Source organism: Corvus moneduloides, chromosome 8 (assembly GCF_009650955.1).
Source record: "Corvus moneduloides isolate bCorMon1 chromosome 8, bCorMon1.pri, whole genome shotgun sequence".
NCBI lineage: Eukaryota > Metazoa > Chordata > Aves > Passeriformes > Corvidae > Corvus > Corvus moneduloides.
The window spans coordinates 19,545,257-19,562,462 of NC_045483.1; the positions used below are offsets into that span (position 1 = coordinate 19,545,257).

Consider the following 17,206-nt stretch of genomic DNA (forward strand, 5'->3'; position numbering starts at 1 on the left):
CTAGGCCAGGGCAGAGTGGCCCACCCCTTCCTTCCTCCCTCTCCCCCTCAGGAATTTCCACCTAAACTAAAGCACTGTCTTTCTCCTTACAACTTTTCCACCCCTCTCTATTCATTTGCTCGCTTTGATCGTTCTTATTTCTTCTTTAACCCCATTCTTTACCCTTTTCTTTCTTTCATCCTTATCTTTCATCTCCCATAGACTATAGAGATCCTCACTCATCAGCTGGTCCTGAGTTTCCCAAATATACATACACGCTTACGTGTGCTCATGCACACGCACACACACTGACACAAATAAATAAATAAATAGAAAGGTCAGTGAGCAGAGCAGCAATAACCCCTAAAACAGTACTATCAGAGGGACATGATTGATCAATTGAATTCCATAGCGGCTCAAAAATGTGGGATTAAGTAGTGTATTATACGCACAATGAGTTGAGGCATGATGTTCATTTCAAGTTCATTTCGCCAGCCCTCTGCCACCAGATCAGGCAATCAATAGGGGCAGCAGATATCATATATCACCTCTCTCCGTGCTAGGCAGAGAGCACCATAATCTCTCGCAAATTTAGAGTGACAGATTTGTCAAGATCTGAAGGGCCCTTGAATAAATGAAGGAAAAGAGACTCTTACAGCGACTCAAGAAAGCTGTGATTTCAGCTTCTTCACACAAAGGCATGGCCTGTGCACACATGGAAGACACACGTGCTCAGGGCTCTGAAGGCAGACAGAATTGCAAATACATGTGCATGTGTGCACAAATCTGTGTAACCACCCAGGGCAATTCACTAAGGGTAAAATCTGATTTAATGAAAATCAGTGAAAGTTTTACTGTATACCTGTCCACTCACAACAAACACCATGCAGAGTATAGGGCTGCCATCCTTGAAAATCAGATATAGTCAAAACCAGCAACCAGAGACAAATGCCTGGTCAGGCATGTACTGTGATGCAGAATCTAAAGAATACCAGAATAATTATCTACTGCAATAATACCCATGTGTATTAGCATCATGGTGTGTACAATCATGCACACTGACTGACACATGCGGAAAAATCCTCAAAGGCAAACAGCTTCATAGGCTGCAGACAGGTTGAGGCTGATACAGAAACATTTTTTTCTGAGTCTGGACCCAGGAGTTCTGTGCCAGCTTTCTGCAGGGAAGACCAGAATTCTCTTAGTCCTCCAGAAAGCCACCCCCTGAAGAAACAGCCCAGTCCATCTAAAACATGAAAACTGTAGTGACCCACACAGTGTGCAGTCCATCAAGCCTGATCTTTGCTTTGTTTTCTTAGTCAAATCTGTAATGAACTTCAGATTTCAAGAAATTGATAACTTTCTCTTGTGCAAATAAGCCTGGGGAGAGGAGAAAACTCCAGGGATCAGTGCCAGTAAACAGCCTTACTCTGACTTGGGGTGGAAAAGAAAGAGAGAAGAGGCTGCTCAAGGGAAGGCTGCTGGCAGGGACAAATCAATATGTAATATTTTCTATGGTCTTGTGAGTGGTACTGTACTACGCTACTGTATATAATGTACTATTGATTATATCATATCGTATAATCACCTATAAACGGATATATCTCATAGCCAGAAGGCAGCAGGCTCAGTTGTAACTCTCAGGCACCAGTTGGGCATTAACTGTGCCAGGAAAATACCATCTTGGCACCATCCGTGAGCTAGAAGAGGAAGCAGCAGAGTGCCATTGTTCTGGATGCTGCACAGTGAATGTCACTCCAGGCTCCTGGGAGCATCATGTGTCCATGAGCACCTCGTGATTGCATGGAGGAAGGAAAAGGCCTATACAGAACCCTTGAGCAATTTCTTGACAGACAGCAGGTTTCTGAGATTCACAGACTAGAGACCACTGAGAAAGGCTTAAGTATGAGGCATATTAGTGAAAAACCAGGAAGATAATTGCAGCACAAGAGGAAGAACCTGATCTTAGGTTAGTCAGGGTGATAGGGCAGTCAGACTTGTGTCTGATGAAGCCCAGTAGGTAGGGATTCAGGTAGGGATGGAGAGTATGGAGGTATATCAGCATGGATGATGCAGGGAATTATAACCAGGCCTAATCTATATATATATATAACCTATATATAACCTAACCAAAGTTAGGCTGAGATGTGACAGCAGAAAGATACTCAGCACAGTTGGAGGAGATTATAATGAGCAGATTTGCCTCAGATGAGATGAGGGATTATGACAGAGGAAGATTCACTTCAGCTGGGACAGGAGGTTATAACAGACAGACTCACCTTGGATGTGACAGATGCTAATAGCAGGAGACTCACTGGAGATAAAAAGGGGTTATAACAGAGAAAAATGCACCTCATCTGAGTTGGGAGATAACAGGGGAAAAAAACCCAAACCAAACCCATATAGGTGATCAGATGGTTTATCACAGGAAAAGATTCACTTTGGATGGGGCAGGGCATTTATAACAGACTCACAGCAGAGGGGATGAGTGGGCTATAAGAGATGTGGGATGGCACAACAGAAATAGAGACGCCCTGAAACATGGCAGGAGACACTGCTGTGAAATTGGACTGTGTCAGAGGGCTGTTGTAGGGACAGAGATGCCGTTACAGGGAAGCTTCTACCAGAAGGCAGCTATATTCCTAGTAAGAGCAAAGGAATACCAGAAAGGTAGATTCCCACTGAGCAGGACTAGGTTTTGTAACACAATAATTCATTTTAGATAAGAAGGGAGACTGGCAGAGACAAAGATTCATCTCATTTTGGAGGGAGTTTTATAACAGATAATTTATAACAGGTCATGATAAATCACAAGCTACACATAGGTGAATGGGACAGAAACCAATATTTTTTGGATGGGACAGCTGCCCCACAGGGAGAGATTGGTCTGTGGTGAAACATGGAGTCAGAAACCAGATTTTCCTGTTATCTAAGGGGGATGAAAGACTCATCTAGGACATGATCAGATGAGAAGGAAATTATAAGAGTGATAGCTGCTCATGGGACTGGGGAGCTACAACAGAGACTGGCTCCCCTCCAAGCTGTAAGAGAGACTTTTTCCCATTGCAGGCTTCCTCAGTCGTCTCCAGTACAGCCCATCCTCAGCACTCTTGTTTCTCTGTGAACTGCCTCTCCAGTGGTCTTCTAGCGATGCTAATCGCTTTGCTTTGCTCCCATTTTATGCTCAGCAGTGGAGATTTGGCAATTTTTAACACTGAAAATCAGCGGAACCGAAACTCATCTCTGAGCTAAGCACTATTCTCCACAGCCTCATTCATCCTGGGCAGGAGAGTCCCACAGAACCCACTGGAGCAGCCTGGCCACTCCATCAGAGAGGAGGGGGCTCCTCTTGGATCCCTGCAGCCTCCTCTTCCCTCAGGAGTGGCACAGCTACCTGGGTGGAGGCAGAGAGCCTCATTCTTTCTCACTCTGTCCTTGTCCTGCATCCATTACCAATTCAAGCCAGGGTGGTGCTAACTCCCTGTTTTCTCTGTCTGTGCCCTGCAGATGTATCCGAGGGCTCAGTTCCCAATGGAGATTCCCAGAGCAGCGTGGACAGTTTGCGGAAGCACCTTCGTGGCGACACTTTCACCCAGCAGCAGCTGGAAGCTTTAGATCGAGTTTTTGAGCGTCCTTCTTACCCTGACGTCTTTCAAACATCAGAGCACATCAAATCTGAGCAGGTGAGGGCTTGGCCTGGTAATGGGAACCCACAGGCACTGAGAGGATGATGGCAGGGAGATTCCCTCACCAAAATCCCTCTCCCCCTCTCCACCCCTTGTTCTGACACTGACCTGTTAGTGCACGTACCTTTTACAGCTCTGTCTGGTTGTAACTATATCACTGTGCTGATACTCGCGCATACACAGGCTTTACCTCCTCTCGTGAACTGGCTGTATACATGCACACTGTGCTCTCCTCTGTCCCCATGACATCTTTTCCCTCTGCACGCACACCTGTCTGTATGCAAGCCTGTTCTTGCCATGAACATGCCTCCACCCTCATGCATGTTCACTGGCATGCAGCACTGCACAGAAACTCCTGCACACTGAGATCCCACTGGTGACCAGCGAGCCACAGGGTTTGGTTTTAATGGATCATTTTCCTTCATGGCCCAAGGCTGAGACTTGACTCCCATCTCCAACATAGTTTTCCACACTTCTGCAGCTCTGCCCACCTTTTCTTTACTCCCCCGCTCTCCCGGCCTTTTATCCCAAAAGCTGTTTGTCTTAATAAAATGAAAATCAAAAGTCTTTTTAAACCGCCCCAAGCCATAAACCAACAAAGGAAGAGAAGGAGAGGCTGGCTGTGGACTCCCTTCATCCCAGAGTCCCTGGGTTTATTACAATGAATAACCTTTATTTACTTTCATTAGACTATTAAGCACCAGCACAGTCATTTTTCCCCCTGAAACTCTGAGCAGGGCCCATAAAGCAAATCCAAAGCCTAATTGAGTTCATTTTAATTTCTCTCCGATCACAGCGAATTACTCTGGTGATAAATCAGGGGGCAGGCTCACCCCCAGTAGAAGGCCTAATTTGCAGCTAATTACAAAACTGATTTCTACAGGAAGATCAATACAAGAAGGGATTGGAAATGACTAGGCAGTCCTAGCCAAGCAGGGACAGGGGCGGGGAGGGGGCAGCATGCGTGGAGCCTGCTGGAGGAGGGGAAGATGTGGGGAGGGGGTTGGGGAAGTGCATGGAAAAAAACGGAGGAGAAAGAGCAGAAAATCAGTTTTAATTTAACGTAATATTAATCAGAGCAACTTTTCCTGCTGTTTTGTAGCCTTCCTGGTTTCTCCAGCTCCCGCGTCTGGTCTGGAGGCTGCCACAATAAAAAGGCAATTACCAGAGCCTTTCGGACAGGACACCCTTTCAGATTCAATGGCTCTCCCCCTCCCACCCTTCTGTTAGCCATGTGGCTCCCCCCTCCCCAATTTCATACCCCAATGCACAGAGTGACAGAGGCAGCGGATGAGGCTTTGTTTCTAAAAAGCTACGACAGAGGTAACAGTGGAGGGGAGGCAAGCGACCCAGGCAGAGACCCTGGCGACAGTGGGATAACACTGGCTGCTTCCTACAGCCCGCCTGTCCTAGTCATGTCATTGTAGTCCTATGCCCCAGCTGTCCTTGTCATCAGGGCAAACACCTCCCATCTCCACTCAGCCAAGAGGAGGGGATGTGGATTTCCCCTTTCTTTTCCCCTGGGCAGACACAGCCAGCCATCCCCATCCCCACAGCACTGAACGAAGGCTCAGCCATACCACAGATAACAGGCCAGATTCCTCACCCCTCTTCCCCTTCACAGCATCAAGCAGGCGGGTGGGACAGTTCATCCCAGGATGCCCTGCCCTCATCCTCCTCAACCCTCTTGTCACTTCATCTTCTCCATTTCCTCCTCCTCCTCCTCTTCCATCTGTGCAGGGGTTTGCATCTCTACTCTTCCTCCCCCCCATCTGTACACCCTTCCCTTTCTCCCATCGCATCAATAGCGAGCTGTCTTTCTCCTCTCTTCCCCAGGGTAATGAGTACTCCCTCCCAGCTCTGACCCCTGGTCTCGATGAAGTCAAATCAAGTCTATCCACCTCTGCTAACCCAGACCTGGGGACAAATGTGTCAGGACCCCAGACGTACCCTGTGGTGACCGGTAAGCTGCCTGACCAAACAGCAAAACCAAGCTTTTTATTTATTTCCCTCATCACCATTAGCTTCTGCTTTTTCTGCTAATGCAAGATACCCCTCTGTGGCAAACAAGGACAGAGACAGAAAGACTGTGGAGAACATAAGAGCTCAAAAGAAGTTTGAAATTCAGAGTGTTGGCAGTTTTGGGTACACTTAGATGTGTCCAGCTGTGACTCAAAGACAGGCAAACCCAGACGCGAATCACGAACTTGTGTGCCCAGATGGGGCTTAGGGTTGGATGCTGGTGGAGGACAAATATGTCCAAATACGCACTGTGATTTTTTTCCTTTGTATCTGAGAACAACAGGGTCATAGCTTACCCATTATCTCCACTTGGTTTTCTTTTGGAGAAATAATAATTTAAGTTTTATTCAGCCCTGGCATTTGGAAGGGGCATTTGCAAATTAAATACCAAGATCTGCTGAACTGTGAATGCTAAACTCCCTCCTGCTTAAGCCCATGAGTCTCTAATGAAAGCTGGCAAAAAAATTTGTTCGCAGCCTTTCCTCATGTGTGGGCACATATAAACTCAGATATGTCTGAGAGAGTAGAAACTGTGAGCAAGCACATGACAGCAGACAAATCTGGATGCAGAGAAATAGAAGGCAATCTCTGTGCAGATGCATCACTGAAACTTCCTTTTTGCTGGTGGCACATGCAGAACCTGAGTGGCACAGCTTGGCCTGGCGCCACAGGTCACTCCCACACTGTCCTGATACTGGTGTTAGACTGCCGGCCCTGTGTGTGTCTAGAGCCGTAAGGAAGTATTCTGATGCCACGGCCCTTCTTCTCAAGGCTTTAGTTGCCATCTGTGTCTGCTCACACAGCTACCATAGACTTGAACATCTCCTCCTGGGTAGCTAAAGAGGCTGCAAGGCTCAAGTGACTTGCCCCTGTTTGGTATATCCCCCTTTCTTGACAACTTCTCTAGCCCCTCTAGAAACCTCACGGCAGAAGTTGAGAAACAACTCAAGACAAAGAGGTCTCAGTCCTGTTAGCAAGGGAAGAAGCTTCTTGTCCCTTGACCAAAACAGTCCTCTGATGGCACAGAATCAAGAGCACTGGAGTTTGTATCTCATTTTTCTCTTGCAGAAGCCCCAGCTAATAGCCCCCAATGTCAAAGCAGCTCATGGCTGAGGCAGGCAATCATTGCTTGTTCAGCAAACACTGACCAAGAGCATATTGTTGCATGCAACTTTTGGCTACCAAGAACTTTGGGACCAGGCAGGATTAGTAACAGTTAAACACAGAGAATATCCAGTGTGAGGTCTGCAAAATCTTTTGGAGAACATGGGAGATGAACTGCATTATTCAGGAAGTGTCTAGAAAGCATGACATCCCCAGACCTTTTTCATGGCTTTTACAGCTATCAGGCTTGAGTCAGAATCCTTGCAGCCATGCAGTTTCTTAGCCAACCAGAAAAAAAAAAAAAGCGGCCTAGCTGTGGCAAAAGTGTTTTACTTTTCTTTGTATTTGCAAAACTCAGCTGGTGTTCATCTGCTGTTCAGCAGATCCACATCTCTTACAGGAAATATCTTCTTGTCTTTGGGGAGCAAAGCCAGTAGGAGAGCAAGGCGAATCCCCACAGCTGAATGCAAAGGTGACATGTCTACAGTCAGAGTTTAAGATTCAAAAGGACCATGAAAATAATTCTTTTTAGTCCTTTTGCCGAAGTGAAGATGGTGCATTCCAGCCTGTTAATGTGAGAGCAGGCTTCCTGAAGGCTGAGACACTACACAGGCCTTGGACATGACTCTCACAAGGGCGCAGCAGGAGACAGATTTGGTCTCACAAAAGAGACTATAGGCCAAGACAAAAAATTTTCTTCATGTCCCCCCCAACCTGTGCCACCCCTACTCTGTTCCCTGCCACACTCCCAGCTCAGCTTGAGAACATCCCCATCTGATCCATCTAGATCCAAGAGTGAGAAAAGTTCATTTCAGACCCAGCTTGACATTCCCAGGTGGCAACTTAGCACTAACATCTCAATCTGTATGCGACATTTCAATCAGTGCAGAGTAACAAAAGCAGAACTATTAGCACTGGGAGCTGTTCACTGGTTGTAATGATGGAGAAACTCAGAAACTGGAAATGAAAAGGGGAAGAAAAAGCCCCTCAACACCCTGAAAGGCATCAAGGGAAGAGGGGCGGAGAATTTTTCCTCTACACTTAGGCCAGGATCCAATGTTTGGATTAATGGTGCCATTACCCAAGAAAAGACTTCAGATAATGCTCATTCTTAAAATGTTTTTGCTGGCAATTAAATGGTTGCAGGTATTGATCTTCATTGATCTGATGTTCTCAATTTGCATAATCTATTAAAGATGAATGATTCATGATATGTTTGCTATGGGGCTGGGCAATGCTTTCAGGAAGGACCAGAGAGGTGAGGAACTCAGTGCTGCCTCCTGATCTACCCCAGCTAGGAAATTAAGGAAGAGGCATGCAGATTTCTTTGGTATCACCCAGATCCTGCTCCCAGGAAGGGATATTGGAGTAATAGTGAGTATTGAATTGCTGGCTGCCTCTTTTGCTGCTATGGTGTCATCCTCAGAATGCCTCTTACTTTTGTCCCAGGGCAGTCTGTGAATCCAGGTGATACCTGAAACAAATGTGAAACAAATCTACGCATTCAGGGTACAAATTCTGTGTGCAGTCACTTCACAATGTAAGATTTAGAGCTTCAGCCTACAAGCAAGTCTCCCCAGGTTAGTCTTCCCAGACAGAAGAAAATATCGCTAGGTCTTTCCAAACCAAAGCTGTATGACACTAGATTCTGTCCTTTCTGAAGACTTAAGAGAAAGTCCTTCTCTCAGGCTCATGACTAACTGTCCTCAGCAAGCTCTTTCAGTTCACACCATTCTGAGAACACACCCCTCCAAAAGCCATCAAAACCTCAACAATATGTAGCTACCTAAGATTCTGAAATGTAGTGAGATCATTAAGGAACAGTGTTACTGAAATCCCTTTATCTGGGGACTTGTCTGGGGGCTTCTTGGAACTGAAGAGCTGAAAATGCTGCAAAACAAGCAGCCACCACTTCAACGTGCCAGAAGGTCTTCCCCAAAGTCCTGGGCATCTATTCAAAGACACAGCTTAGCACCACAGCTATGTACAGCCCAGCCTTACCTAGTACTGCCGATATCAAACACTCCCCTTCAGACAATTATTCTACTAACATGTCTTAGATGGCTCATTTATTACTCATGTCTCCTACAGCATTTTTTTGCTGTGGAGCAGACAGGTCATCCTTATTTCTCCCTATTAAGTACATGCAAGGAATTTCCATGAATGAGTTGACACTTAGGGACTAGCTGGACCCTAGGCTAGGAAACATACTCTGCTGTCCTGCATATGGAACAGACAATGCAGAAATTTTCAACTTCCTTGTGACAATTCAGAAAGAGAAAGCTCTTAAGAGTTACTTGAGAACACCACCTCATGTCTTTCTGCACACACAGGCCAGCAGACCAGCTACATCTTGCCTTGATGTTGCATGGCTCTCATAGCTGGATTGGTGTAGATCCCTCTCAGTTTCTTGGACAGTATCTTTGGTCAGAATTCCTAGAAGCAAAGATCCAAGCTTGAACATACCATGATAAAGCAAGTACATGCAGTTGAACACTGTTCCAAGAATTTTGTTGTTCAGAGTTGTTCTACTTCAATTATGTCTCTTGAAGGCAAACAGTCAAAGCAGATGAGCATAAATCTCCACAGGACTAGGTAAACACAGAAAACCTCAATAGCTTTCCTTTATTCACTCGTTTCCATGGATCTTTGAGTTTGGAAGGTACTCAATAGCTAGGTAGGTACTCAACAGCCAAGAGGGGAGTGGAGAAGAACCTCAAGATTTTGGCACTAGCAATAGGAGTACTTTAAAAGCACAAGGATGTTCACAGAAGCCTTGAATCAAGAAGAGAACAAAGGTTAAGATCTGTCTTTAAGCACTACCAGAAGTCCCAGCTTCTGGAATAGTCATGCAAAGAAGTGAGATGTCTTCAAAGCAGGTTCTGGGGACTTTGATTAATCGTTTGGGAATAGAGCCCTTTCCAACTCAATTATCTAGCCCAGGAGTTACCCAACAGAAAGGCAGTACTACAGCACGATGGACCTTTCGTGTATGGCTTGAAACTTGCTTGTTAACTACTAAAGGGGAGGGTTTACCTACTGGATGGGTCATAAATTTACAGGAAAGGTGAAGAAAAATTTCCTTTAGTTGAATCCCAGAAGTTTTAACTAAATAGACCTTGTTTGTGAGCCCACTACAATCCGTGAGATGTACAAAGAAAAAGTAAAGGTAAAAGACAAGATGAAAAAAACCCCATCACTCCAGGAACTTCTACAGTGACTGAAGTGGGAGTATGTGTCCCCTTCTCTTCCTGTGAGGAGGTTTATGAGTGCTTCTCTGCTACAGTTAGCACCTATTAACAGGAATATAGAACTTTTAAAGTCATCACCACCCACACCAAAACACCTACCATGTACTATATGGAAAATGTTTCCTTCTCTCTGGGAAATATTTTTTTTCCCTAAAGCAACAAATATCATCCAGGCTGAGAAATCCTGATGACAACTCATGGTGTATCAAACAAAGGCACCACAAAAGCAAAAAGTTCATGGATTTCACTTTCCTTTAGACCTCCCCTCTCTGACATGGGATCAGATTTTTTTCAGTTTATTTTTTAAATTCATACATGAATGTATGCAAAAAAAGTTGGAATTACTGACTAAAAAGGATACTTGCTATACCTGAAAGACATAAAAAACGTAGTACTCAAACAGCATCTGATTTCTATGAAAGTTTTCAAGAAAGCTGTGATGCTAATCATGGAGAAATAAGTGGCTAGACACTTGGATCCAAAATTTTTCTGAAATGCAAAACCATCCTTTGAGAACTTTAGCCTCCTGCCAGGTGTAAAGATACTATTTCCTTCATTTAAAATTAGTGAGTGAACCAAAGAAAATTTTGTTCAGTTCAATAACCTGGTCATTTAAAATGAAGAAACAAACTAGGATTTGAAAAAGTAGGAACATTTGTTTTCCTCAAATTAAGTGAATTAGAGTTGGTATGAAAGGATGAAATCTATAAGTTTTAAAATAGGGTTCTTAAATCAGTCCAACTTCCTCCTTATATCTATCCTTTCCTCCATTTAATAAATAATTTTTTAAGGCAAAACCTGATTAGAAAAGCTTGCTTTTTCTGTTCTAATATATTTAGGAAGTCAGGGAACTTATGGTCATTTTATTTAATTAGCATGAATAATTACAAATACTGTGTTTAATTTAAGTCTAATTTCCATCCAAATATAACTTGACACAGATAACAAGTAAAAAGTTAATAATCTAATAAAATAGTAATATGGACTCATTGTTCACTATTTTCCCATGTAATAATATGTGAAGACAAATTATATTAAACAACATAATTGCTTAAATAAATGTGCATATGATGCAGTTCATCTACTTAGCAAAAACCGAAATAACTATGTTTAGGGTAAATTTTGTATTTGTCAAAATATTTGTTACGTCCCATAAAATTCAAGCATGTAGAAAACAGCCTCACAGTGGAAATGTAAAACAAGTTGATCCAGCTTGCTCTTTTAAATCATGACTAAAACTGACCATTACATTCAGTTGTACTTATAATGCTACGGTGAGAGCGGAAGCATTTCCTTCCCCTTTTCCTTGTTTGTACTGGTGAAAAATTCCTGTCTTCCTCCAGTCTAATTTAGCCTCTGATACCAGTGAGCAATGGCCCTGGCCAGGGCTTGACTAAGCTGACTTAAGAAAACCTCTTTAGCAAACTGCTGTGGGGGCCCAAGTTGGCTTTGGTGATGGCAGATCCCACAGATGCTGACCCCGCTCAGCAGCACAGCAGCATGGCGGCAGTCACCAGCAGTCAAGCAGCCTCTTAGGCACACCTCTGGATGCTCCAATGCCATGAGAATGGAATATGATAATCATTCATACGACTGCTACAAGGCTCTTACTATCCTGCCTTACTAAAATGAAGGTCATATTTTCTGTGAGCAAGCCTCTCATATTTAAGATGAGGAACTGGCGAAAGCAGATGTCCACAGGACCTCCAAGTTTAATCAACTGTTTCCCCTCCTTAAGAAGAGATAGTATCTTCTTATCTAGTCAAGGAATTTGTAAAAGCAAAAGGTGTTACTATTCTTCTCTGGGACCAAATGGCTGAGAGTGATAGATGGTCAGATGAATGATCCCTGGAACAGACAGGAACGGGAGGTGGAGGGGAAGGAATCACTTAAACTATTTATATGCATTCAGTGGAATTTTCACTGACAGTAACTGTCAGTGAACATTATGATGCTGAAGAAAGCAGCTGGTGGGCTTTAAAGGCATATTCAACCAAAGAACACAGAAATGGATGGACCCAAAAGAAATAATATCTTTGCTTTCCTTAAATTAGTATTTAAGTGAACAATAGCAGTGAGTGACAATAATGTTATATAATGACAATGGCAGTGAATTGGCATTCCCAGTCCAATTTTCTTCAGCAAGAGGACAGCATTGCAGGCTGCCACACTCTGTGGTGCTGGACAAAAGGGGACTTTTTAAAAGAAAATAATTGTATTGTATTGTCTTTCCAGAAATTCAAGTTTTGCCTTTTCTTCTGAGGTTAAATGAAGGATCCAAGAAGTACAACTTTGATAAAAATTCTTATGATGTAGATATTTGCCCAGTGTAGCGAAGACTGTGCTTTATACCTGAGTTAAGCAGACATTAATAACTTTTGATGTCCATCAGCTGGACTGGAATTAATCAGAATTTCTCTTCACTTCTTGTACAACCAAAATTGCCCACTGCAGTCTTTCAGAGAACTAGAGAGCTTGGAGTAATCTTTGTCCCATCTTTTTAAGTTTAGGACTGCTGTGGGTTACCAAGGAAGATCTATCCTATCTTGTGATCAGTAAAATACCATTATGATGAAACCTTGGAGTTACCTATGATGAGGACTGCATGAAAAACTAACAGGTTCTAATTGCATTGCCCAGTACATATTTCAAAAGCATCTTGTTTAAGAGGTAACATTCAAGTCCCAAACCAAAAAGGAATAAGCACATTACATTTCAAGACAGGCAGAATTTGCCAAATCCAATGGGTTGGGACTCAAGAAAGGGGGCAGGATAAACTCCACTGAATTTCTCTTTGCCAAGTGCACAAGTTGCATACACATCTTTCTCCCCTCCATGCAGGACTTTAAAGCATATCTTCCCTCTTCAGGTCCATCTTTAAACAAATGTACTGAGAGCCATATGAAATAGACTTCAGTGGAGTTCTCAAGTGATTAATCAGTACTCAAGTAGCTTCAAAGAGTAAGTCCAGATCACAGGTCTACTGGAAGCTCCACGTTTAACTCTATATGAAGACTATATAATTTTCTCTTCAAAGTAACATACAGAGTTAGCAGGTCAGCTTACTTGGAAAGCATCAGTTGATCCGATCAGACACAAAACCTAGATTTATAACATTCAGTTTAATGAAAAAAATAAGGTAAATGGATTACAAAATTTGACATGGAATATGATGTCACAACAGCTTTGACTCTTAGGGAAAAGCAATCCAAGGTTGTTTCTTCAAACATTTACTCAACAATGTAATGGGCTAAGAACAGGGATTAATGTGTGCAGAAACAGAAAATAAACCTGAACACACAAGGCTCACTCTCTAGTCAGTAGGAAGACAAAGGTATAATGAGAAGCAGGCTAATCTTGGCACACTTTTAAGTTCTTCTTGCAAAGGTCTGTTATGATCAGAGAAGGGAAGACAGTCTTTATTTTCAGTGCAACTTACAAAATGCTCTTGCAACAGAAAACCTAGGAAACTAAGAACAGAAAAAGTGGTTCTTCTGACATGACAGTAAGCAAAGCAAACAATATGCTGTGTCAGTCATGTCTGGTCTTTTGTATGGCTTTTGGAACTGGAGGAAAGATTCCCATGTAGGAGAAAGTGATGTGACTCCACAGCTTATAGCGTAAACTCACCAGTCCATGAGTTCTGAGGACCCAGTCCCATTCTGTTTACCACAATGAAACTTTTCAAAGGAATAGAGAACACAAATACAGAAAAAGATGTTTCAGAGGTAGATACAAGGATAGAATTCACCTGAGATAAGATTCAGCTTTGGCACAGGGTTCCTACACGAACTTGAATATTCTTCTCTGGGCTCAGTTCCTCACAGATAAATGAGTGACCCCTAAGTGATGCTGTAAGGATATGGGGTCTAAAGGGTGGGGCACTGGGGTCATACAAATATTTGATTGAGACCTCAGGAAAAGACGAAGAACAGGAAACATTGTCAAAATGGTAAGCAGTGTTGAGTGGGTGTGTAAAGGCCATCCCTCATGCATGGATGTGCCATCTTGGTATTCTTTGTGTACTGTAATGAAAAGGAGCACTGGATGCAGATAGCTTATCCTCCAGGAAGCCAGCAATGAAAAACAAGCAGCTTATCTAGTCCTGCAACCTCCCCCTTCCCCGCTTCCCTTCCCTTCAGCACGAGAGAGCACGATAAAAGCTGAGATGAGTCTCCATAGGAACCCAAAGCTGTGAATCTTCCTCTCACTCTGCCTGGCCAAAATCCCTTCATTCGCAGTGGGAATTTAGGCTAGAGATCACCAGTTCTTGCTCTTTGCTAAAATAACAGAGGAAAGGGTTAGAAGGGAAGAAAAACAACCATAACAAAGCAAGTACAGTCAGAAAGAGAGGAGTAGGTGATGCACAAAATGTTCTCTGCTGTGTTTCCACCTATATCCCCACCCTGCTGACTTTCAAGTTTCCCCCACCATGACAGTGGGCAATTTTTTTTTTGTCACCTGCAAACAAGGATACTGCTTGCCTTTTAGAAGAAGAAAGGAGACTGGGGCAGGAATAGATTTCTGCTGCTTTGGAAAGGGGTTGCAAACTCATTCCATTTCCCCCCATTTGATTACAGGTTGATATTCCAGCCTTAGGAGCAAGACATACCTTGGCATTTGCTTAAGGAGCCTTAGAAAGGAACACTCCTCAACACAACATAGACAAGCCAGTATGGCACTGCTCCACGGCTTGCTGGCATTAGCAGGACTTCTGATAGGCAGGGGCAAGTTCTCCATCACAAATATGAAAGAATTAGAGAATGGAAAAAATCAAAATTGAAAACATAAAAGATGCAGCTGAAGTTTGAGGTGGTTAAAATGAAAAATGGGACTGTGCCATTCACAGGTGGAGAGATAGATCAATCAATTGATTTTGTATACAGTGACATGCTTTGGAGCTATAATTCACTGCTGGGGCAATTATTCCAGCATAGCAGTGGCAGGAGTTATACCAGAGACAGAATTCTGGTGCTTTTAGTCAGTGGAGAGTTGGACAACAAAGGAGTAAAAAATGGTAAATGCCATCCATCAGTAAAGATACATGGGATATAAATTATGTCTGTGCAGTTGCAGAGTGTAGAGGGAAAGATAGACAGACAGATAAATAGACACATAAAAGTCTGAGTTTTGGTTGTGCAATCATTCGCTGTCTGACCTTATCCTTGCCTCCTTTCCACTATTCTTAGAGAGAAGAGTGTTTAGCATTATTGTGTTCAAGTCTCTTTGCCATGTTACTGTTGACTTCTTTATCCCCCCACACACTGAGTAAGTGGTGATGCCTCTGGAAGGTGCAAGGAATTTTTCTTCATAAGCCTTGATGTGTTCAAGAGAGGGCTGGGCTCATCTCCACTGTGAGTCTGACAGGGGTTTTAACAGCCTCACAACATCGGGACAAATAGCTCCTGGTCCCTTAACCCTTCCCAGCTTTGCAAGGCAAGGCCTAGCACTGATGTTCCCATTGCAAGGGCTTTACACAGTCTTTCAGGCTGAAATCCTCTCTGTGGTGGCTGGGCAGAGCGGAAATCCAGGGGCTGGATCAGATTGGCCTAATGCTACAGCAGCTTAAGCAGTCTGTTTTACCAGAGATTATGGTTTCACTTACACAGAGCGCCTGAAAAATGCCGCGGTTTAGGAAGGATTATAGCTGAAAATTCCATGCTTTAAAAGAGAAATAAAGCAGGGGAGGGACTAAGAAACCCAATGTGCCTGGGGGCTGTGCAAACAGGATTAACCCCTGCCCATAGCACCTCTTGCTTCTGCCCACCCACGCTTCCATGTCCACCTTACTCTCTGCCCTTTCCTCCTCAGCAGCTCCCCACACCTGCTGTCTCTTGTATAATAAAGAGAGCTGAAAAAGGAGTATGGAAAATGCCCAGGACCGAAGTGTCCCTACTTTATTTACGTATCACTGTCAAATGGATTTCTTGAAAAATATCACTTCACTTGCAGCCTGTGAAAGCCCAGGGAACTTTTGGCCCTCTGCCTGCAGATAGGTCTCTTCATCCAAATTATCTTGTATCGACATTATTTGGATAAAGGCTTCAAGCCCTCCCAGAATGCTGGTGATGACTCTGCCTGTCTGGTCTGAAAGTAAATCTGTGCACTCCTTGCCATCTGATGGGAGAAGATGCAGGAGAAAAATAGCTTGGGGGGTTCTCGATCTGCAGAGACTGGCTCTGGCATATGAAGTCTCCACTAGTGGGATAGTAGGACAGTGTATGGTTGTAAAAAGCAGAAGATGGGTGCTGATGTGCTGCCTACTCTGGGGACTTTAATTAACTGTACAACAAAATCCAGATACTCCAACTTCTGTTCCCCATATCCTCCACAAAAGGTCCTTGCCAAACAGAGCTTCCTAGCAAAGAAGGGAAAAGAAATTACAATCCTCACTTAGCATACCAGGGACTTGAGGAACTGTATCCCTTTTGTCCAGGACTGATTCTTCCCAACTAATTGAAACTTAGTTGCAAAACTTAGTAGCAAAGAAGTCTTGGGGATCAGAGACTTGCGCTGGCCATCCATGTTAGAAGTACTTGGAGGAGAAAACAGATGGCAAACTATCATTTCTGCCAGGTAGCAAATCTTTAGGAAACAAATGTCTCAGGATAAACAGCATTCGCAGAGAGAAATTGCCCAGCCCTTTATTGTCTAGGTGAGCACTACGGCCTCGCAACAAGGTGCCTAAAATTAATTAAGCCAGTTCTACATTAATGAAGTCAGATTTATGACCTAATTATATGTCATATTTCTATTTCTCTGTATAAATCAAAACCACCAGAACTAACTTATTTCATAGGCCATTGGCAATAGTTGTCATCACAGCAGAGAGATGGCTTTCATTTATTGGCTTGAATTTGTTTACCTGAGGATGGATGATTTGCTAGATAATTTGGATTTGATCTGATCACATCATCCATGCTTTGCTTTCAGATGTCCAAATACAGAACTCTATTACTGCTGACACAACAACAGTGGGTGTTCTGGAGTACCCATGCTTTAGGTCACAGAGTTCTCCAATTCCCAAACATCCTACTTGGCAGCCAAGTTAGGAGCAGTTGCAAAGCTGAATCTATTGTGCCTATGAAAATCTGCACATCAGAAATGGAGGCCCAATGCAAACAACAATGAAAATTAGACCTTTTATAAGTCCCCCACATTCCC

General features: G+C 43.5%; 1 protein-coding gene and 1 long non-coding RNA gene across 11 annotated transcripts in view; one reads left to right on the forward strand and one right to left on the reverse strand.

Annotated features, from left to right (window-relative positions):
• PAX2 (paired box 2) overlaps nucleotides 1–17,206 on the forward strand; it is a 103,639-nt gene that overhangs the window by 66,701 nt on the left and 19,732 nt on the right. For all 10 annotated transcript variants that reach the window (XM_032115529.1, XM_032115527.1, XM_032115528.1 and 7 more), the window contains exons 6-7: nucleotides 3,487–3,662; nucleotides 5,502–5,628. In XM_032115529.1, coding sequence (XP_031971420.1) covers nucleotides 3,487–3,662; nucleotides 5,502–5,628 — 303 coding nt within the window. The remainder of the gene's footprint in view (nucleotides 1–3,486; nucleotides 3,663–5,501; nucleotides 5,629–17,206) is intronic.
• LOC116447011 overlaps nucleotides 1–17,206 on the reverse strand; it is a 94,217-nt gene that overhangs the window by 47,918 nt on the left and 29,093 nt on the right. The window lies entirely within an intron of this gene.